Here is a 22,421-nt window from a genome sequence, read left to right as displayed (position 1 = left end):
TTATTAGGTTTACTAGCCATTTCCTGTTCTATATCTTATTTGTATTTTCTGCCCCCCCCCCCTTTTTTTTTGGTCAATGTGTAGGTGTTCTGTATGTACTCTAGATAGGCGTCCATCCGTGCTGGTAACATTGCCCAGTTGTGGCTTGCATCTTCACTTTACTTAAGATTACAGCCACGATGCTGAGAAGGATGACAAGGCTTCTCTCTGGGGCCCGGCAGGTGAGTCCTAGCTGACCTAAAAGCTTTGTGCATATTGTCTTTCGGTGGAGTTTTTATTTCTAGATGGATTCACTGTATCCAGAATAACATGCTCTGGAAAACCTCTGTTGCCAAGTGCTGTAATTTACAAGTTTGCACTTTAGAAGACAGTCACAACTCCATTCCTCTACCCTAAAAATCTGACAGCCCTCAGCACAAAAGCTATGCTTGGAGATGTATTAGAGAATTAACATTAAAAAAGAAACACATAAGCTTGATTGCAGTTATCTTTATTAACTTTTATTATATCTAATGAGACTCATGATTATCATCCCTTAGTGAAGTATTTAAAAGAAAAATAAGTTGCTTCTTTAGACTTTTAGCATCTGATAGTTTAACAAAATAATAAAATCATATATAAATACGACCATTGTGTTGCTTTACTTCATTTATTGAGCAGATATTTTCTCAGTACCTTCTACCAGGCAGGTGCTCAGGATTCTACAGTGACTCATTTCACCATTAGTAATTATGGTTTGTTGGACATTTGTTATGTGCCAGGCACGATGACCAGCCCAGGAAATAAGTATCTCTGTTTCACAGATAAAGAAAGTGATGATTAGCAAGGCTAAGTAAAGTGCCTGAGGTAACATTCTGTGAAGTTGTAGAATCCAGGCTGTCTGACTGCAAAGCCTGTGGCCTTGAGCGCTGTACTATGTGGCATTTTATGGTCCCTGTTGTCCAGGACCTCACACTTCCAGTAGCGGAGTCACAAACGAATGGCACCTGTAGCCCAGTGCTGTCACAGCACCCAGAGGAGCATCTGCTGTGGGTTAGCAGGGCCCAGAGGGCACCCTCAGACTCCAGATTCATCCCAAGTCCCAAAGGGTGAGAGCCAGATCAGCAGGGCTCTGGCACTTCCATCTGATCATTTCATTACAGATTAGATCTCCTAGAGGAGGAGCCCTTCCTTCCATAGGGCTCCTCTTTTTTTCCAGTGGTTCATGATAAAACTCGTAAAGGCAAAATAACCCATTCTTAGGAAATAAAATGAAAAAAAGACCAAGGATCAACAGAGGGATGGATTCAGGCCTCAACTATTTTCATTAAAGGGCTAGAATATGTTCTTCCTTGATAGCAGACAAGAAACACCTGAGTCCAAACTGCAGCAAGGGGTCAGAAGAATTTTATGCTTTCAGTAGATTGATTTAGTAACCTTGATGGGATCACAAATGCTGTTCTTTCGGGAACTGCCTGGTTTTCCTTCCAGAGCTGTGCAGAGGCAAGTGTACACATGGTTGCCTTCCCCGGAAACACAAGACTGTCAGGGTGAGGCCGTATATAACACTGTAAGAAGTAAGGAATCCATTTTGCTAGGTCTTAATTTGCTGCAAAAAGCATTTAACTAAAAAAAAAAAAAAAAAAAAAAAACCAAGTTTAGTGTAGAAATACCACCACCTTGTGGTCCTTGAATATCTTTGATTTTTTATTTACTGCTTTTTTTAATGAAGAACTGGTGCTTTGTCTCCGGTAGAATGGAGAAAATTGAGTAGCACCAGCACTGGGGCATTCCGTTCAGACTTCTGAGCTGACAAACCATACCCTGGGTTTTCATCGGCCCAGTGCGACAAGTGCTGCTGTTTGTATCGTAGATGTTCTGTTTCACTCTTGCTGTCACCACATTTCCAAGATGGTTTGTGGTCCATCATATTGTGTGCCATCTCAGCATGTTGATTTTAATGTTTAAACAATTATTATTTTGCTCATAAAAATTATACCCATTTAAGTTCTACAATAACTTTCTAACTGGTATTTTCACCTCTAAATCTTGACTCTTCGTCTTTCATAGTCCAAAAGATTTATCTCCCCTCATAAAATGCTTAACCTCCAGCTAATCAGAAAGAGTGGCCGAGGGACCCCTGGCTGGCTCAGTTGGGAGAGTGTTTGACTCTTGGTCTTGGGGTTGTGAGTTTGAGCTCCATGTTGGGTTGTAGAGATTACTTAAAATAAATAAATCTTTAAAGATTTTATTTATTTATTTATTCATGAGAGGCTGAGACACAGGCAGAGGGAGAAGCAGCCTCCAGGCAGGGAACCTGATGCAGGACTCAATCCCAGGACCCCAGGATCATGACCTGAGCCAAAGGCAGACGCTCAGCCACTGAGCCATCCAGGCACCCCATAAATTTAAAAATTTTTAAAGAAAAAGAAAGCATGGCTGATTCCCTGCCACTGTCAAGATAAGTCCCAGAGACTCCGCACGATAATCGATAACCAGGCCAGTGTGCTGACTTCACCTGCTTTTCTATTTTTATTATGTAAATTCTTGTTCCCCAGCCGTATTATGCTGGCATCTTTTCATTTCTATGTAAGGCCTTTCATTCCTCAGCTCAGTTTTACAAGGTTCTCCGGGTAGTATTTTCTCAGCTTTGTCTCCTGAAATCCCGTACCCAGCACAGGGGTCCCCTGTGCAGTTTACTGAGCTGCCCATCCAGCACTATATCTCACTTAGCTGGAGGTTTTCTGCACTCCCTCATCACACATCCTTAATCAGAGAGTCTTTATTCCAGGACACAGCTAGCAAGAAAATTATTGTGGGGAGTGTCATGATAGCTGTCAAATGGGAGCACCGCACCAGTCCCCTAATAGAAGTGGCTGTGATTGTCACGGTGGGGGGTGGGGGGCCACACACTGGCCTAGTGGCCGTCTACCACCGGGGGCAAGAGCATAGGAGGATGTGCCCTGCTCCGGGACCATCTCCAACAGATGCATTTGCTTCTATGTGGGACAGAGCCCTGCCAGAGCAACACAAGCTGCAGCAGATTCAGAGTCTGGATAACATGATTGGATGTAGAGAATTGTAAAAATAAGGATTACTTTTACATAAAACTAAAATGTGTATTAGTGACAGTTTCCCTGTTGTAGAGGGGCTTTAAAACCTCAGTTTTGTAGTGATCCTAATACTAAAAAGTCTGCTGATTCCAAAACATGAAAATGGTTTCTTTTATAGTTGGACCCTGGACGTTTTTTGCACAGGGGGTCCCCCGCCCCTCAGAGCCTTGATGCTCACCTGGATGACCAGAGACCCAGAGCCGTATCCTGTACTAGTGAGGATGACCCGGTGAGTTGCTAGCATGTGTATGGATTCCTTTCAGTTCTTATACTTTGTGGTGCTGTCATTTTACATATTGGGACAATTGAAACCCAGAAAAGTGAAGCAGATCTGCCTGTGGTCAGACAGTGCACCCAAGACAACACTCCGGAGCCCAGATCAGCCTCTTCCCTGTCTGAGGCCGTATTCACATAAACCTCAGGCAGGCCAGTCCACACTGGATTTAACTCCTGCCACTGAAGGCCACTCATGCCCTGGATTTTGTCCGGCATGAAGCAGGTGCATAGTAAATACTTAAGTCAGTTCCTGAGACGTTCCATTTAGTAGTTACTGATCTTACTGGGTCAGCAGACTTTTCTCCTTAGAGGCCAGACAGTAAATATTTCAGGCTTATAAGCTGAAGTGGTCTCTGTCCCAACTACTTAGCTCTGCCTTATGTAAACAAGTAGATGTGGCTTTAAAAAATAATAGTAGAGAGAGAAAGAAAGAAAAGAAAGAAATAAAAAAATAAATAGGGAGCAGCCCGGGTGGCTCAGCGGTTTAGCACCGCCTTGAGCCCAGGGCGTGATCCTGGAGACCTGGGATCGAGTCCCATGTCGGGCTCCCTGCATGGATCCTGCTTCTCCCTCTGCCTGTGCCTCTGCCTCTCTCTATATGTGTCTCTCATAAATAAATAAATAAAATCTTAAAAAAAAAAAAAGAATAAATAAATAGATAAAAGCTTATTTACAAGAATGGGAGCCATAGTCAACCAGTCCTGGTATGGAGAATCCTAAAGACATTGACTTACCCAGGATCACATGGCAGGGCAGCTAAAGAACCCAGTTTTTCTGTTTGCCAGTCTGGTGCTACATTCCACCTTTCTAAGTGGACTTCCTAGTGTCTGGAGGGGGAACTAACCTGATTCATTGAGAACAGCATTGAAAGTGAAGTCTGTCGGCAGAAGCCAGCATTCCAGCAGTTTCCAGTGTTGCATTTTGTGCTTCTCGTCCTTTGAGGCCAGATGATTTCTTTTCTCCTACCCCAGCACGAAAGTGGCCCCTCCTAAATGACATTTGTCATGTGATCTGTGCGTAAATGTGGAAGGAGCCAATAGCTTTTTCTACTTTCTTGCACCTTCCCTGCCCACAGGCCTCCCCACCTTAACCTGTGCTGTGCATGTGGAAAGGGATCAATAACTCATCACCCAGGCTGCCAGCTCAGGAGGGTGTTTTCTTTATGTCTCTGGCGCTCATCTACTTTCAAAAGCACAAAGTAAACCGAATGAGTGAAGTCACTGCGGTGTCTTTCAGCTTTGCTTGGAATTGTAGTCCCTTTATCACCAGCTCCTCTGGGGTTTCTATGGAAACAGTGGTGTGCAGTCACTCTTGTCACATGACTGGAGCATCTCCATGCACAGCACAGAATCCAGATGGCAAGGATTGTCTCTGTCACCTCCACAGGCAGGGTTTATGTTGCTGAGCAACTGGCTTCATCACTGAGCCAACAGGCGCTTTATATACACACCATAGATTCAAGGACATCCAGCATCTTTTGTCTAAGATAAGAAATGAAAGACCTCTTCTCCAGCCCTGAGAGATGACCTTTCTACTTAACATGGTCTAGCAGGCCCTTTCCACTTTGTCTGTGGCCCTGTTACAGTTGTTTGCATTTTCATTTCACAGGCCAGGCATGGGGAGCAGCACGCCGCTCTACACTACCACATCCCCCTCCAGGATCTGAAGACTGTGTTCCCCCAGGGCCTGCCCCCTCGCTTCATCATGCAGGTGCTCCATGCAAGAGGGAGCTGAAGGTGGGGGGGTTGAGGGGGCTCAGAACATGCTGCTACTGGCTGCTGGCAGAGGGTGGGATTCAGTGAGTAGAAAACTGTAAAAGATGAAATTTGAATCTAAGACAGATGAGTTCAGCTGTTTTGTGAATAGTGCTGTTACTATAGTTACTTTAAGTGGGCTTTTATTTGTGGCGCACCATCAAGGGCAGGCATAATATTCTTAGATAAATGATAGCCCACTGTTTTCCTTGTGTTACCCACCTGACAGATTTCTAGAACCTTTGGCATTCAAATAATTCAAATAATAATTGTTTATAATGAATTTAATATTTGCCTTAGCAATGAATTTAATATTTGCCTTAGCAAAAGATCATGAAAATGATTAGCATGTGTAGAGAATCACAATCTGTTCCTGAGCCAAACAGAAGTGATTTTTGGATTAGATGTATTATTGGTTTTCATTCTCCTGGATTTCCAGAAAATGTAGTTTTGTGGCTCCAACTTCAACCCAGACATGTCATCTTGGGTTGCTTTATAGCCATTGAAAGAGGGCAACCTTGGTAGCACAGCGGTTTAGCGCTGCCTGCAGCCCGGGATGTGATCCTGGAGACCCGGGATCAAGTCCCACGTCAGCTCCCTGCATGGAGCCTGCTTCTCCCTCTGCCCCTCTCTCTCTCTCTCTCTCTCTCTCTCTCTCTCTCTCTCTGAATAAATGAAAAAATAAAATAAAATCTTTATAGCCATTGAAAGAATTCATGATTAACTGAAAGCACAGTCTGTTGGCATCATTGGTTCTTTGGACTCAGTCCTGCTGAATTGCTGTCAGCCTCAGAGACGGTCCCTTCTTACTGAAATAGCAGATTTGACCATGCAGGTGATTTTCAGCCTCGGAGCCAGAGGGTAGCATTCCTTCAGTGTGCTCTATTTCAGAAGATCAGATGAAACCCCAGTGAAGGAGTTAATTCTAGCCCATGAATAGCCTTGTCATCAAAACTGTTAAATTTGGGACGGGGGGGTGGGAGGGGGCTTATATTTGGAAATAGGACACAACCAGAAGGAGTCATCTGTGATGGCACTTAAACTGTCCAAAGACATTTGTAGTACAGCCTCTAGCTTTAGTGTTGTAACCGGCTCCAGTTGCTTTCAGACTGGCCTGACCCCCAGGGCTTTGGAGGGTATTACTCATACATTCTTTCCATAATTTCCATTTACGTGAAGGCCAGCTCCCCATTGTTTGTGTGTTTTAGCACGGTCATATTTCCTAATACGGCATTTCTGTTTTAATTTCTGTGTCAGGTTTTTGAAAGTTTCACTTTTCATTAAATTTGAACTTGCCTGTCAAGTCCTTCCCCAATCGAGTTGCACAGATAGGATTTCTTTAAAAAATACCAACACTGGGGATCCCTGGATGGCTCAGCGGTTTAATGCCTGCCTTTGGCCCAGGGCATGATCCTGGAGTCCCGGGATTGAGTCCCCACATCGGGCTCCCTGCATGGAGCCTGCTTCTCCCTCTGCCTGTGTCTCTGCCTCTCTCTCTCTCTCTCTCTCTCTCTCATGAATAAATAAATAAAATCTTAAAAAAAAAAAAAAAAAAAGGGCACCCGGGCGGCTCAGTGGCTGAGCCTCCGCCTCAGTTTCGGCTAAGGTCATGATCTCAGGGTCATGGGATCGGGCCCTAGTTTGGGTTCTGTGCTCAGTGGGGTGTCTGCTGGGTCTCCCTTGTTCTGCCCCTCTCCCTGCTCATGCTTGCACATAGTGTCAAGTAAATAAATCTTTAAAAAGGAAAATGCCAACACTATTTTAATTCTCATGTCACACATATCAGTGATTTCCAGATTTTTCCACCAGACTATTCCTGGTGACAAAAAGGGATTGAACTTTGTGTGTCAGTGCTCTGGCATCTGCATGTTGCTGGTGTCCAGAGTGGCCCATGGGCTTTGGGGCACCTGGTCACACCTGCTCTGAGCTGTCATATATGTATTTGTAGAGAAAAGTCCAGATACTTACAAGAATTAGCTAAAAATAAACTTAAAAGAATTAACATTTATTCAGTACTTACCATGTGTCAGATACTTTGTTAAATGTTTTACATTCTTTCAATATTTATGTTAATCCTAAGTGGTATACATAACTATGTTACAAGATGGCTATAGATCATATGTAGATTTCAGCTTATGGACTATATGACTGACATAATATTACTGCTTCTTTAAGAGAAATAATCAGAAGGTGACTATTGTGTTACTTGCTGTGGGTAACGTGTTTCAAATTTTAGCTGAATTATGTGGATACCAGCTGCCAGCCCAGCCTCTCCTGAGTGAACAGGTGAAGAGTGCACTTGGCTGCTCTGGTTATGGTATTAGGCTCAGTATGCTGCACGCACCACCTTGCCCTCCTTCTTGTTTTGTCAGGTGAAGACATTCAATGAAGCTTGTCTGATGGTGAGGAAACCAGCCCTCGAGCTTCTACATTACCTGAAAAACACCAATTTTGCTCACCCAGCTGTGCGGTATGTTCTCTGTATCCTTTCCTGCCTCCGGAGTCGTCTGGAGCCAATGAGGGTTAAGAGGAAGTGGAAAGGGGGGCCATTTGTTGACAGTGTAGGTGTCCCTTCTGGTGATGTTTTCTTTAACAATGGGTGCTCTAGATGGGGAGAAGGGAACAGGAAAAACCCTCAGTCTTTGCCACGTTGTTCATTTCTGTGCAAAACAGGACTGGCTAATATTGCACATTCCAGATGGTAAGAACGCCCTCTCCTCACTGGGTCGGGTCAGGTCCCTGTTACAATGCTGGCATCCAGGCTGTGACAGCATCTAGGTTGCAATGGTTTTTCAGAAGCCTTCTGTTCCAGGTGCAGGCCAATCTAAGCTGGCTCATCATGATGTCACAGTAATCACAGGCAGGTGTATGTGCAACAAGAGGAAGTGCAGCAAAAACCTTACTAGAGCCTTTTGGTAATAAGAATGAAGTATTTTGGGGGTGCCTGGGTGTCTCAGTCAGCTGAGCGTCCTACTCTTGATTTCAGCTCAGGTCATGATCTCAGGGTTGTGGGATTGAGCCCTAAGTCAGGCTCCACACTCAGTAAGTAGGGCATCTGTGTGAGATTCTCCCTCCCTCTCCCCCTGCCCCACCCCTCCCACATGAACATGCTTGCTCTCTTGCTCTCGCTCTCTCTCAAATAAATAAATCTTTAACAAAAAAAGAAAAAAAGTATTTTGGCCTAGTAGTCCTCACTTGGATGTGACACCCAAGAGCATGAACTCCTGCCTTAGAGGTCACCACAGGCTTTCCTGCCAACGGTCAGCAGTTTTGAGTCCCTGGGGTTAGGGCGGGTACGTGGGGCTATTTGTTAGCATCCTAGAGCCATCAGCATGGATCTTGAAAACTTAAACTCTCATACTTCACGTGCAGCCCTCTCCGTTGTGTTGGGCATTGCGCACATCCGGTGAGGGTTTTCTTTTTCTCTCTTTAAAAACTGCCAGGAAAAAAACAACAACTGCCAGGAAGCTAAAGTGACCTTTAACCCGCTTGAGTAGTGATTGCAATCATGTGTTATCTCAGATGGACCAGACAGAAACGTAAACCTCCGAAGTTAAGAGGTCTTTAAGGAATACATAGTTGGCTCTTGAACACCATGATTTCCAACTTGCTGGTCCTGTTAACACACAGAAGTCTTTCAATACATCATGGGCTGTAAATATATCTTCTCATCCTTAGGATCTTCTAAGTCACATTGTCTTTACACTAATTTGCTTGACTAAGAATACAGTATATAAAATACGTACAGCATTCAAAATCTTTCTTCATCGACTCTGTTATCAGTAAGGCTTCTTCTGGTCAGTTATAGGCTAGTAGTAGTTCAGCTTTGGGGAGTCTGAAGTTAGATGCAATTTTTTTTTTTTAAGATTTTATTTATTCGTGAGAGAGAGAGAGAGGGGCAGAGACACAGGCAAAGAGAGAAGCAGGCTCCCCAGGGGGACCCTGATGTGGGACTCAATCCCAGAACCCCAGGATTATGACCTGAGCCGAAGGCAGATGCTCAACGGCTGAGCCACCCAGGCACCTGATGCAGATTTTCAAGTGCATGGCAGGGGGGCCAGTGTCCCTTGCCCCTTGTTGTTCAAGAGTCATCTCATGTAACGTAAAGAAGCAGAGAGTATTTTGAGTTGAATACAGTCAGTTCCTGCCTGGTTTGTATCCTTGTTTGTTTTTTTAGCTCATCTTTGGGTGAAAAATTGTCGGGGTCTCCTGCAGTCTTCCTACAACAAGCAGCGCTTTGATCAACCTGTAGAGGCTTCGATATGGCTGAAGAATTTCAAAACTGCAAATGAGCGTTTCTTGAGTCAGGTGACTAGACTCCCAGAAGTTCGATGCTGGACAGTCTCTTAAATAGACTTTATCTTTGTTGTGTCTTTTTTTTTTTTTTTTTTTTTTATTTATGATAGGCACACAGTGAGAGAGAGAGGCAGAGACATAGGCAGAGGGAGAAGCAGGCTCCATGCACCGGGAGCCCGACGTGGGATTCGATCCCGGGTCTCCAGGATCACTGCCCTGGGCCAAAGGCAGGCACTAAACCGCTGCGCCACCCAGGGATCCCTCTTTGTTGTGTCTTGAGCACAGTTGACTGTAGAGAACTAATATCATAGTTGGGGTGACTGTGCCATGTTCCTCTCGTACATTTTATGCTCATCTGTGTGAAATACAGCAGTGGTATAAGCCATCCCTGGGAATTTTCTGAGGAGCAAGGTGCAGTGCAGATGGATTCACTGACTTTTCCGCAGCAACAGTCTCCCGTCCTCTGAGGCATATTTTCAGCTGTGTAATCTTCGCCAGATAAGGTCTTCCATGGAACTAGACATGTATTGGCAGAATTATTCTTTGCTCTGGTGATTCTTGGATACAATCTCTAGGCCAGAAGTTTTCAACTCTGGATATAAATCCAAGTCATCTCAGAGAGCTGGTTATGAATGTGGTTGCCACAGCCTCATCCCAGACCTTTGTTATCAGAAAGCCTCACCGGCTTTGTTCTTGAGCCCCAGGCAGAGAAAGGCTGGGAGGCATTCACTTTTATTCTGGAGGCTCTTACACAGCTGGAAAAATCAACTCAAATGGACTCCTAACAACCTTACCTTCCTACCTTCTTAGTTGGGATCATCTTTAGGCTAAATAGCTTTTTTTGTTGTTTTTATTTTGTTTTTAGATAAAAGTTCAAGAGAAGTACGTCTGGAATAAGCGAGAAAGCACTGAGAAAGGCAGTCCTCTGGGAGCAGTGGTTGAACAGGTATAAAAAAAGTCCCTAGGGGATCCCTGGGTGGCTCAGCGGTTTAGCACCACCTTCGGCCCAGGGCGTGATCCTCGGGTCCCCACATCGAGTCCCACGTCGGGCTCCCTGCATGGAGCCTGCTTCTCCCTCTGCCTGTGTCTCTGCCTCTCTTTCACTCTCTCTCTTTCTCTCTCTCTCTCTCTTTCTCTCATAAATAAATAAACAAACAAACAGTCTTTAAAAAAAAAAGTCCCTGGATGTGGACCCTCATTCCAGAGGCCTCTTCTGGGCTGCAGGCCTCTGCCTCTCTTCCCTGCAGGGCCTGACGCGGGTGAGGAATGCCACAGATGCAGTTGGGATTGTCCTCAAGGAGCTCAAGAATCAGAGTTGTTTGGGTGCGTTCCATCTGTTGGTGGCGGTGGACGGAGTCAATGCTCTCTGGGGAAGGACCTCGCTGAAGAGGGAAGATAAGAGCCTGGTAGGAAAACCCAGTCTGTCTTGTCACTCTGACCTCTGGCACCGGCGTGTGTGGCGGCTGGACATAGCCTCATAGCCCATGCGGTAGATTTTCTTGCCTTGGGAGTATGTGGATTGAGATGGAGGGTGAAGATGGCACCCAGGGCCAAGGGGGGTGCGGAAGCCCCCCCCCCCCAATACCATGAAAACCAAGGCAGGGATTTGGAAACCAACCCCCACAGCGAAACCTGTGTTTGTCCATTTCTCTTGTCCCTCTATTTTCAGAACGGGGCTAGGTGACTGTTTTCTGTATTATGGCACCCAAGCCACCTACCTCTGAGCAGAAGACAGCAGCATCGGGTTGGGGGTGTTCTCCCTCGGTGACTGGTTTTCATCAGAAACTGGGCAGAGGGCAGAGGGGTCCAGGGCTGGCAGCCCCTTCCTCTCAGAGGCTGTGCCATCGGTTGCTGGGTTTATGGAACCGCTGAGAACGTTCTAGTTGGTGCCAGGAGAGCGTCCAAGGGGAGCTCGTCCTGACATCTATCCCCTGTCCTCACACTGGTGGCGTGCAGATAGCCCCCGAGGAGCTGGCGCTCGTGTGCAGCCTGAGGAAGATGGTGAGAAACGACTGGGTGAGTACACGGGATGCTCACTACTCGTCAGTCTCTGAGTTTAGGGAAGAAAGCTCTTCTGTCTCTTCTAATTCCCGTAACTGCTAGAAGTTAAAGTCTATGTATTTAGGGGCGCCTGGGGGGATTCAATTGGTGAAGTGTCTGCCTTCAGCTCAGGTCATGATCTCAGGGTCCTGGGATCGAACCCCACATTGGGCTCCCTGCTCAGCGAGGAGTCTGCTTCTCTCTCCGTCTGCCCCTCCCCCTGCTTTCACTCCCCCTGCCAATAAATAAGTAAAATCTTTAAAGTCTATGCATTTGGTCTCTAATCTTTCCACCTGATTGGGAAAAAACTCATTGTATTTAAATATTGGCACAATTTTACTTGGCAGTTGTTCAGAGTGTTTTTATGTCTTAACTTTGGAAAAGATTTTTAATTTATTTTTATTTATTTATGATAGTCACACACAGAGAGAGAGAGAGAGAGGCAGAGACATAGGCAGAGGGAAAAGCAGGCTCCCTGCACCGGAGCCCGACGTGGGATTCGATCCCGGGTCTCCAGGATCACGCCCTGGGCCAAAGGCAGGCGCTAAACCGCTGCGCCACCCAGGGATCCCATGGAAAAGATTTTGATAAACGTGAGATCAGGTAGCAGTTTGTGGTCCAGAGCCAAATGCAGAACTAAGAACCTGCTCAGTTGCCATTTACCTGTACTAAAAATCTACAGATGATTAAAAGCATTTTTTTTATCTTCTCCACTCTTTCCTCATTTGGCCTTTGTCCTCTCTTTCAGCACGGAGGCGCCATTGTGTTGACGCTGAGCCAGACTGGGTCTCTCTTTAAGCCAAGGAAGGCCTATCTGCCCCAGGAGCTGCTGGGAAAGGTACAATCATCAGAAAATCTGGTTCCCCTTAGTCACTCTGTCTGAAGAGGGTTTTGTTTTGTTTTTAACGAAATTACAGGCTTGAAGAAAAATCGTATTCCTGTATGACTTCACCCAGATTCCTAAAGTGTTAACACTTTTCCATATTGGCTTTATTCTTCTGCATCTACTTTTTCCCCTGAATTATGTAACAGTAATCGGAGACATGATGCCTATTTCTAAATAATGTGTATTTCCTTAATCAGAGATGTCCTAAATATACAACCACAGCATAATTATCAGGAAACTAGCATTGGTATAATTCTGTTAGCTCATCTTTAGGACTTACTGCGATCTTGCCAGCTGTCCCAATACCCTTCCCAAAGACAGAAAGTCCTGGATTGAGTGTCACAGTCAACTGTCCTGATTCTTCAGTCTCCTTCAGTCTGGGACAGCACCTCAGTCTTTGTCTTTACAACCTTAATATTTCTGTATTGGAAGAGTACGTGCCAGTCATGGGTGGCTTTGTGAGTGTTTTCTCCTGAGCACGTGATGTTAGATGTGATGCCATGTGTCCTTGAGGCACCTCTGAAACCCATCTCTCCTGGCAGCTGCTAGAATGAACTTCGGACACCTGATCCAGGTGCCATCCATCTGGTTTCTCCTCAGGAGACTGACAGTCTGCCTTCTGTAATGAATAAGCTCCTCATGGAGATAGGCTTTGAGGTTGTGTCACTGTCCCATTACTCCTCACACTTTACCTTCTGGTTTGAGCATTCACTTGTGATTCTTCCCTAAACTCAGGTGTGATACTTGCAAAATGGTATCTTCTAGCTCCTTCATGTCTTCTACATGTGTCAGCTGGATTTCTGGCAAGAACTTACTTTCCCCTGACACATTTGTTTCAGTATGGACATGTAGACTCCTCTTTAATTAGTTCTAAACTTTTGCTATCATTATTTTGGTGCTTAAATTATCCCAGATTTGGCCAGCAGATGCCCCTTCAAACTGGCTTCTGTATCCTTTTCATATGCCCCCATCATTCTTGAGGCCCTACTTTACTTTTGGGGAAGGAATATATATGTTCCACAGTCGTCTTATCCTTTTCATGTGCTGTCCTAGAATCAACCACTCCTCCAAGCAGCCCCAGTTCATTGTAGAGAAGAGTATTCAGATCCAAGGCCTGGGGAACGCCTGGCCAGCTCAGTCAGTAGAGTGTGTGACTCTTGATCTCAGGGTCATGAGTTCAAGGTCCACATTGGGTGTGGAGCCTACTTAAAAAAAAAAAAGTTTAAAATATGCTCTTCAAGAGGTAGAACCAAATCTCCCAACTCTTAAGCATGGGCTGGCTTTTAGATCCCAAGACGTGAGTGTTCAGTATATTTATGCTGCTGGAGTATCACTTCTAGGCCTTTGAGTCTGACATAGGTACCCATCCTAGTCATGCTGCACACATACATGGGTATGTGCCATGTTCACACGTATGTGTCTCCATGTACACACCCACACACCTCTGTCCATTTCTCTGTCTTTGTGGAAAACCGGTGAGCTCACATCGATACCAGCCAGCATTGCAGCCTCACCTTCTGCCCCCTCCTGGGTCTCCGCCAGTCACCACCTGTGTGGTGTCTCCCTGCTGGCACGGCCCAAGCTCGCAATGACAGCACTTCCATGGCCGCCAACACTTTACTCTGTGAATAGGACACTGCAGACTGGGGCTCAGTATTTGCTTGGTGTGCTTTTTGTCCTCCTGGACAGGGTCTTTCTTTGTCCAGGGGCCCTGTTCAGAAGTGAATTCAGGCTGGCTTCCCTCCTTAAGTGTTATTTGAAATTTGAAATACACTTTGATTCATTTATTTCAGTTTTCATTCCATTTAGTGGATCTTTATCCCCACCCTTGTTAATTTTCTGGTTTTTGAGTTTATCAAAGTATCTTAAGTGGTTGTTGGCTAATAAAGTCAGACCTGTAAAAAAAATTTTTTTAAATAAAATAAATTATATACGTAGAGACACACTCAGACAGGTGGTGGCCCCCAGCAGGATGGTGTCTTTTACAAATGCAGGTGCATGGCCATGAACTACAGCAGCCAGCTGCCCTATGCAGAGCCCCAGTGAGAAGCAGAGAAGGAAAGCAGGACCTTCCGTGCAAGCATTTATGTCCAGTCTCTCTCTCTGCTGACTCCGTACTAAGTGGCTACTCTTCCTTCTCCAGGAAGGATTTGATGCCCTGGATCCCTTTATTCCCATCCTGGTCTCCAACTATAACCCAAAGGAGTTTGAAAGTTGTATCCAGTATTATTTGGAGAACAAGTGGCTTCAACATGAGAAAGGTGGGTTATAAAATTTTTCCCTGTCGGGGCTTTGTGCTCTCCTTCCCACAGCAACAGCCTACAATTCGTGTTTGTCTTCTCCCTTTATCTGGCCGCCTCTCTGGCCAATTAGACAGTAGGAAAGGCAGGGGGTGGGGTGGTTAAGGTTTAATTTACACAACAGCACATACTTCTCTTCCCAAGATCTCACTAGTTGGTCTAGAGTAAGATGCTCGTGCTACTACCCAGCTGTGTGTGGGCAGCTTGCCAGCAGCAGAGCAGCCTCAGCTCTGGCGTGTGGAGGAGGCAAGAAGGTGGTTCTGTTGCAGGGTAAGAGAGGACTGGCTGCCAACGAGGAGGTTATTCCAGGAATAGAGGGGAGAGTATAAAGCAGCTGTAGCATTTGGAGGTTTGGGAGGCACAATGCAGAGATTTCTCAGGGAGTTGGCATTTGACAAAGTCCAAAAGTCCAGAAGATGTTCTTGGAACAGTGGGAGACAGAGATGCCAGACTAGAGGAATAAAGACAGGAAAAATAATAGTTTTCGGAGACAACTAGAAGTGAGGTCTCTTAGGAGTGGTCATTGCATTCCAACATGATCTGGATCACGGAGCCTCCACACAGACGTTTCTGGGTGACACCATGCTGCAGAGAGCACTGCCAGCTGTCCTTCCCTCCTCCCTCCCCCTGCCCACCAGCTCATACGGAGGAAGGGAAGAAAGAGCTGCTGTTCCTGAGTGACGCCAACCCTGGGCAGCTGGAGCGGCTCTGCGCCTACCTTTAGGTCACTGCGCACATCTGCTCCCAGCCTTCGCTGAAGAGTGACCAGAGCAGCCAGGAGATGCCCTCCTGTTCCTAAAACTAGTTCATTAGCTGGGGTTTTTCATGTTAGGTAATTATGGATTTTTCCCTAAAATAAATTATCTTTCTTAAAAGTGTTGTATCAGGCTTATAAAATGGAAAGAGGCTTCAGTTGGCCAAATTGAATTTCTCTGACGTTCTGTGTGTAAGGGGTGTGAAGAGACCAGATTCTGCAGAAACTTCCACTAGTTCTAGACTTTATTCAGGTGAGGAGACTGACATTCACCCCTTCAGTTCCCCCTCTGGCACCCGGACACACCCGCCGATGGCCTCTCCATGCTGCCTAGGCCTGTGCCCCTTCCCGCCAGGCCCAGGGACTTGGCCCCACACGCCTGCTACACACCCACAGGAGGCAGGAGCCTCTCCCTCACACAGATATGTGTGCCAGCTTTGGGAGATTTGGGAAAATAATGACTCCCAGCAGTTTCAGGGAGTTGAATCCTCTGCCCCACCCACGTCATAGGACAGCCAAGTTCAAGCCCTGCTGCCTCATCCAAACCGTCGCAGGGCCCGTGTCCTGCTGGTTCCACCTGTCCTGTGCCACCTGATCTAACAGTAATGATGCCAAACTTCAGGGGCATATTGTGAGCACTGAATCACCGTGTGGAAAGTGCCTCACACATGGGCGGTACTAAGTAGTCATGACCATTAGGACTTGACTTTCTAACACTTTCTCTGAACACTGGCCACAAGGGAGACCATCTGGATGGGGTCAGAATTTTGACCAGAGAGCTAGCTTCCCCCACACCTCACCATCCTTGAGGGCTCCATCTCTGAACCCGACCTTCTCCCAGACCCAGTCCTTTGTCAGGTCTACTGGCCTGGGTCCTGAACCCTGCTCTACAAAGCCTGTTCCCCCAGCCCCCAGCCCTGGGAGGCCTGATGCCCTTACCCCATCCCATGCCACCTGCCACCCGACTCACATGCCTCCCTCAATGGATAGTCAGGGCCTCAGGTTCATCTCCGTGGGAGTCAAAGCCCCTCGTCCTCTCCATCCTCACTGCTCTCTACCCACATCCCTCCTGCCCTCTTGTATTCTATCACAGGACCACCCACTTGAGTCGACCTCCAGCCCAAGTCATTCAGTGAATTCCATTTGCCTTTATTCCTGTTTCTGCTGCATCCAAACCACAGAAAAACATGTCATGGAAACCAGCCTCCTTTCTTTTCCTCCTCTCCTAGAAGCAACTTCTGTTACTAGTTCTAGGGATAAAAGTCCTAGTACAGTCCACATAAAAAATAGGCATTTTAAATTTTTTTAAAAGCTTTTCTTCAAGAGAGAGAGAGCATGAGCAGGGGGAGGGGCTGAGGGAGAGGGAGAAGGAGACCCTCCTGAGCAGGGAGCCCAACTTGGGGTTCCCTCCTAGGACCCTGAGATTATGACCTGAACCAAAGGCAAACACTTCACCGACTGAGCCACCCAGGGGCCCCATGTCAGTCTCCCTGCTCAGCAGGGAGTCTGCTTCTCCCTTTGCCCTTCCCTCCTGCTTGTGCATGCTCTTTCTCTCAAATAAATAAAATCTTAAAAAAAAAAAAAAAAAAAGCTACAGGCTGGGGGAAAAGATCTGCAAATTCATGTATGTATCAGAATATATAAAGGACTATTACTCATTAATAAGAAAACACAGTTTAAAACTTGGTAAACAATTTGAACAGACATTCTGGACAAGCTTATGAGAAGTTGCTCTGCATCACTAGCGACAGGAAAATGCGAATCCAGATCATTGAGTGGCCAGGGCACACCCACCACGACGGCTGAAATTACACAGGGAGGCTCTGAGATACAGGAACCATCACACTTCGCCAGTATAAATATACAATGGAAATACAAATTTTCTAACATGTTTCCACTTTAGAAAACAATCTGGCAGTTCCTAAAAATGTTAAACATGGAGTTAGCACATAAGCAACTCAACCCCCAGGTGTTTACCCTGCAGAAATGAAAATGTGTCCATGCAAAGATGTGTATTCAAGCAGCATGAGGCACAGCAACATGATTCATGACTGCTCAGCGGTGGGAATAACCCAAATACCCATTATTTGTAAGCAGGTAACCAGAACAGAGCACGTATTAGTAACTGCTACCACACGGGGAGCCTCTGACATGGAACTCAGAGACTCCCACACAAAAGACCACATGTGGGAGGATTATGTCCAGAAAGTGCAAATCCATACAGGAAGAAATGGTGAATGGCTGCCTGGTGTTGGGGGGAACAGGGTTCAGCTGTAATCATTGGAGGATTCTGGAGGATGATGAAAATGTTTTCAGACTGAACTTTGGTAAATGAATGCACAACTCTATGTAAAACTGTGTCCGACTTGTTCCTTCCCTTCATTCGCAAGTCACATCCTCACTGGGCTCTCACAGCTCCCTAGGGCCCATTGGGCTCCTCTCCAGGTCCCTCACAGGCATTTATTTCCCTGATAAGGCACTTGCATGGGTGATGTCACTCTGGTGTTTGCTGCTGGTGTATGCAGTCTTCAAGACACAAATCCAAACTTGCAAGAAAAAAGTCAATAAATATATACTATTCAAACACCAAAGGAAAGCTGGTTCATCTGTATTATTACCAAGAAAAGTAGACAATAAGATAAAACAGCATTTTGGGACGCCTGGGTGGCTCAGCGGTTGAGCTGCTGCCTTTGGTGCAGGTCGTGACTGAGTCCCAGGGGAGCCTGCTTCTCTGCCTCTCTCTCTCTCTCTCGCTCATGAATAAATAAAATCCTTTTTAAAAACCCAGCATTTTTAGAGAGAAGAAGGATATTTTAAAATGGTAGAAGGTTCATCAGAAAGATAAAACTATTACAAAGTAGTATGCCCTAATAACATAACCCAAGAAAATGAAAACTGACAAAATATAAGGAAAAATAATTCCATGGTGGTAGGAATATACTTCAGTAACTCATAGATGACGGCCAATCAGAACAGATATTCTAGTAGCATAATTAACAAACTTGTCAATGAAAGGATTTTTTTTAATTAAACCAAAACACTTCTGAATATACATTCTTTTAAAGCACACCTATCCCTACCTGAATAGGTATTCAAAACTTGACTCTCACTGGGTGGATCATGTCACCAAATTTCAAAGAGCTTAAATCATGAATGGTATTCTCTGACCCCACTGTAATTTAAGCCAAACTCAATTCCAAATACATGCACAGAAAATCCCTTATGTTTGGAAATCAAGAAATACTCTTCTGAGAAGAAAATCAGAATGGAAATGAGAAAGTAATTCAAACTAAATGATTATGAAAATACTAAACTCAAAACCTAAAAATTTGGTTCTCTAAAAATACTATTAAAATTGGGGGTAGGGGCACCTGGGTGGCTCAGTGGTTGAATGTCTGCCTTTGGCCAGGGTGTGATCCTAGGGTCCTAGATCCAGTCCCACATTGGGCTCCCTGTGGGGAGCTTGCTTCTCCCTCTGCCTGTGTCTTTGCCTCTCTCTGTGTGTCTCTCATGAATAAATAAAAGCTTTTAAAAAAAAAATAAAATTGTGGTACCTGAGTGGCCCCATTGGTGAAGCATCTGCCTTCAGCTCAGGTCATGATTCTGGGGTCCTGGGACCAGCAGGTAGGCTCCTCAGCAGGGAATCTGCTTCTCCCTCTGCCTTTCTTACCACTCATGCTCTCTACCTCAAATAAATATATTTAAAAATACTATTAAAGTTGATTTTTAAAAAACTCTGGTGAGAATATTAAAAAAAAAAAAAGTAAAAATAACTTTTTACTTTTGAAAGGAGCAACATCAGAAATGATAAAGGTGGGGGGCAGCTCAGGTGGCTTAGCAGTTTAGCGCTGCCTTCAGCCCCGGGTGTGATCCTGGAGACTTGGGATCGAGTCCCACGTCGGGCTCCCTGCATGGAGCCTGCTTCTCTCTGCCTGTGTCTCTTCCTGTCTCTCTGTGTCTCTCATGAATAAGTAAATAAATCTTTTTTTAAAAAATGATAAAGGTGGGAGACCTGGGTGGCTCAGTGGTTGAGCATCTGTCTTCAGCTCAGGGCATGATCCTGGGGTCCTGGGATCAAGTCCCAAAGGGAGCCTGCTTCTCCCTCTGCCTATGTCTCTGCCTCTCTGTGTCTCTCATGAATAAATAAACATCTTTATAAAAAAAAAAAGCTTTGGAGAGGGACAAATACATTATTATTTGTGGAAATGCTGGTGTAGAAATCCAAGAGTCTACAGATAAATTATTAAAACTACTATGTGAGCATAGCAGTGTCACTGGATATGTCAGTCTACACATCAGCTGCATTTCTCCATAACAATAGAAAATAAAAATTTTAAAGATTTCACTTACAATAGTAACAAAACTATAAAAAACAATGTAACAAGATATGTGTATGATGTTTATAGATAAAACTATAAACTATTGGAGAAAACTTAAAGATCTCAGTAAACGGTAGGACAGAAACTAGAAAAAAAAAAAAAAACTAGAAAAGTTACTACCATAAAGGTGTCAGTTCTCCCCAAACCGATCTACAGAGATGCAATGCTTTCCCAATCACGATACCTAGAGATTTTTAAATTTTTCTTTGCAACTTGACAAACTAATTCTAAATTATATGTGGACATAAAAGAGCCCAGAATAGACGTGTCTCTCACCTTTTACACTATTTTGGAAACTGTCAAACCTACAGGAATGCAGAAAGCAGTACAAAGGAATCCCATATAACCTTCACTCAATTGTTAAATTTTGTCACACTAGCTTTAGCTTTCTACAGATTTATGTCACCATTTGAAAGTAAATTGCAGACAATTCTTTTATCACATTTCTCCTAGGAATACAATATTCTACATACCCAGCATATCACTAACACACCAAAGTAACCCGTCAGTATAATGTTCTCTAATATGGTGGGGTTTTTTGTTTTTTTTTGTTGTGTGTGTTTGTTTTTACGATTTTTTTTTTTTAAAGATTTTATTTTATTTTATTCATGATAGTCACACAGAGAGAGAGAGAGGCAGAGACACAACAGGCAGAGGGAGAAGCAGGCTCCATGCACCGGGAGCCCGACGTGGGATTCGATCCCGGGTCTCCAGGATCGCGCCCTGGGCCAAAGGCAGGCGCCAAACCGCTGCGCCACCCAGGGATCCCCTGTTTTTACGATTTTATTTATTCACAAGAGACACAGGCAGAGGGAGAAGCAGGCTCCATGCAGGGAGCCTGACTCAGGACTGCATCCTGGGACTCCAGGATCATGCCCCAAGCTAAAGGCAGACGGTCAACCGCTGAGCCACCCAGGTGTCCCATGCTCTATTTTTTTTTTAATGTGCTCTATTTTTCAATTTTTCCAGTTATCCCAACTTCTTCGTGGCTGCCCCACCGCACCTCCACACTAATCCACATTCAACCAAAGTCTATACAACACATTTACACTGACATCTCCTGTTAGCTTCAGTAGACCCTCTGGTTTTTCTGTTATTTGACATTTTTTAAAATGCCAGGCCAGTTATTTCAGTTATCCCGCATTATGGATTTGTTGAATTGTTCCCTTCAGATACAGGTTAAATACTTTTGACAAGCACAGCAGACAGTTGATGCTTTCTATCTACTACACTTGACATCATTGTGGTTTGTTTCATTCATGGTGATGCTAAATTGGATCACTTGGTTAATTCTGGCATCCATCACTGTAAACGTACCTTTTGTCAATGTACTTAACAAAGCGTTACTTTGAAATCCTGAAACCATCCCATTTTTTGATAAATTATCACCCAAAGGTTTTAACATCCACTGATGATGGCCGTCTAAATTAATTCTTTAATTGATGGCTGCAATCTAAATTCTGGCCTTCCCGAGACACCTGGGTGGCGCGGCGGTTGGGTATCTACCTTCAGCCCAGGGCGTGATCCTGGAATCCTGGAATCCAGTCCCACATTGGGCTCCTGGAAGGGAACCTGCTTCTCCCTCTGCCTGTGTCTCTGCCTCTCTCTGTGTCATGAATAATTAAAATCTTTTGAAAAAATAAATTCTATCATTCCTTCTACATTTATTAGCTGCTATTCTTCTGTCACCTCTAACACCTTCCCCCTTTTTTAAGTCTCCTTGGGACTCTAAGACACTTTTTAAAACATGGTGTTTAAACATCCTGTGAAACTGTAACAGACTAACAGAAAAGGATCAAGAGCCCAGAACATAAGGTAAACAGCATTAGTAATATTTGAAAAGGTCCATAAATGTGACTGTATTTAAAAAGACAAAATAGGCCCGCCTGGGTGGCTCAGTGGCTGAGCTTCTGCCTTCTGCTCAGGTCATGATCCTGGGGTTCTGGACCGAATTCCACATTGGGTTCCCTGCAGGGAGTCTGGTTCTCCCTCTGCCCGTGTCTCTGCCTCTCTGTCTCTCATGAATAAATAAATAAGATCTTTAAAAAAAATAAAAAGACAAAATAGACAAAATTCTGTTCTAAAAACTCCCTTTAAGGAAAGGAAAAAGCAACCAGAGTGAAAGTAGGTATTTTCAACACATAGCCAACAAAGGTTGTATATCCTGAATAACTTACTCCTACAAATCAAGGAGACAACCCGAAAGACACATGGCCAGGGGACTCAAACATGCACTTCAAAAAAGGATATCCTTGGGACACCTGGGTGGCTCAGCGGTTGACCGTCTGCCTTTGGCTCAGGGTGTGATCCCGGGGTTCTGGGATCTAATCCCACATTGGGCTCCCTGCATGGAGCCTGCTTCTCCCCCTGCCTATGTTTCTGCTTCTGTGTGTGTGTGTGTGTGTGTGTGTGTGTGTCTCATGAATAAAATCTTTAAAACACACACACACAAAAAAAACCCATAAAAGGATATCCAAGTTGCTCATTAACTTACGAAAAGGTGCTCTCAACCTCGTTAGTAATTAACACCAGTGACTAAGGCAATTTCTAAAGGTTACGGTGCATCAACTGAAACTCCCCTACGCTGATGGTGGTTTACACTGGTAGTGAGTTTAAAGGGACAGTTTGGTGGTATTTACCCAGT

General features: G+C 44.9%; 1 protein-coding gene and 1 long non-coding RNA gene across 11 annotated transcripts in view; one reads left to right on the top strand and one right to left on the bottom strand.

The window, feature by feature from the left end:
• DAP3 (death associated protein 3) overlaps positions 1–15,519 on the top strand; it is a 34,191-nt gene extending 18,672 nt beyond the window's left edge. For 4 of the 10 annotated variants that reach the window (XM_025430919.3, XM_035719085.2, XM_035719084.2 and 1 more), the window contains 12 exons: positions 85–221; positions 3,211–3,321; positions 4,977–5,078; positions 7,495–7,603; positions 7,731–7,823; positions 9,300–9,430; positions 10,284–10,364; positions 10,666–10,824; positions 11,375–11,434; positions 12,207–12,296; positions 14,488–14,605; positions 15,159–15,519. In XM_025430919.3, coding sequence (XP_025286704.1) covers positions 180–221; positions 3,211–3,321; positions 4,977–5,078; positions 7,495–7,603; positions 7,731–7,823; positions 9,300–9,430; positions 10,284–10,364; positions 10,666–10,824; positions 11,375–11,434; positions 12,207–12,296; positions 14,488–14,605; positions 15,159–15,325 — 1,263 coding nt within the window. In that variant the 5' untranslated portion in view covers positions 85–179 and the 3' untranslated portion in view covers positions 15,326–15,519. Of the gene's footprint in view, positions 1–84; positions 222–3,210; positions 3,322–4,976; positions 5,079–7,494; positions 7,604–7,730; positions 7,824–9,299; positions 9,431–10,283; positions 10,365–10,665; positions 10,825–11,374; positions 11,435–11,874; positions 12,062–12,206; positions 12,297–14,487; positions 14,606–15,158 lie in introns of those variants that run through there. The other 6 variants (XM_025430922.3, XR_007412027.1, XM_025430923.3 and 3 more) reach the window with 6 other exon arrangements.
• On the bottom strand, positions 479–4,979 carry LOC112648923 (uncharacterized). The gene is made up of 2 exons (XR_003129397.3): positions 4,213–4,979; positions 479–1,605 (listed from the first exon to the last, which is right to left on the bottom strand). It is a non-coding gene; the product is annotated as an uncharacterized LOC112648923 (long non-coding RNA).
• Positions 15,520–22,421: the final 6,902 nt, after the last annotated feature.

This window comes from Canis lupus, chromosome 7 (genome assembly GCF_003254725.2).
Source record: "Canis lupus dingo isolate Sandy chromosome 7, ASM325472v2, whole genome shotgun sequence".
Lineage (NCBI taxonomy): Eukaryota > Metazoa > Chordata > Mammalia > Carnivora > Canidae > Canis > Canis lupus.
The sequence above is the reverse complement of the archived record's forward strand: the minus strand, read 5'-3'. Positions and strand labels throughout refer to the sequence as shown.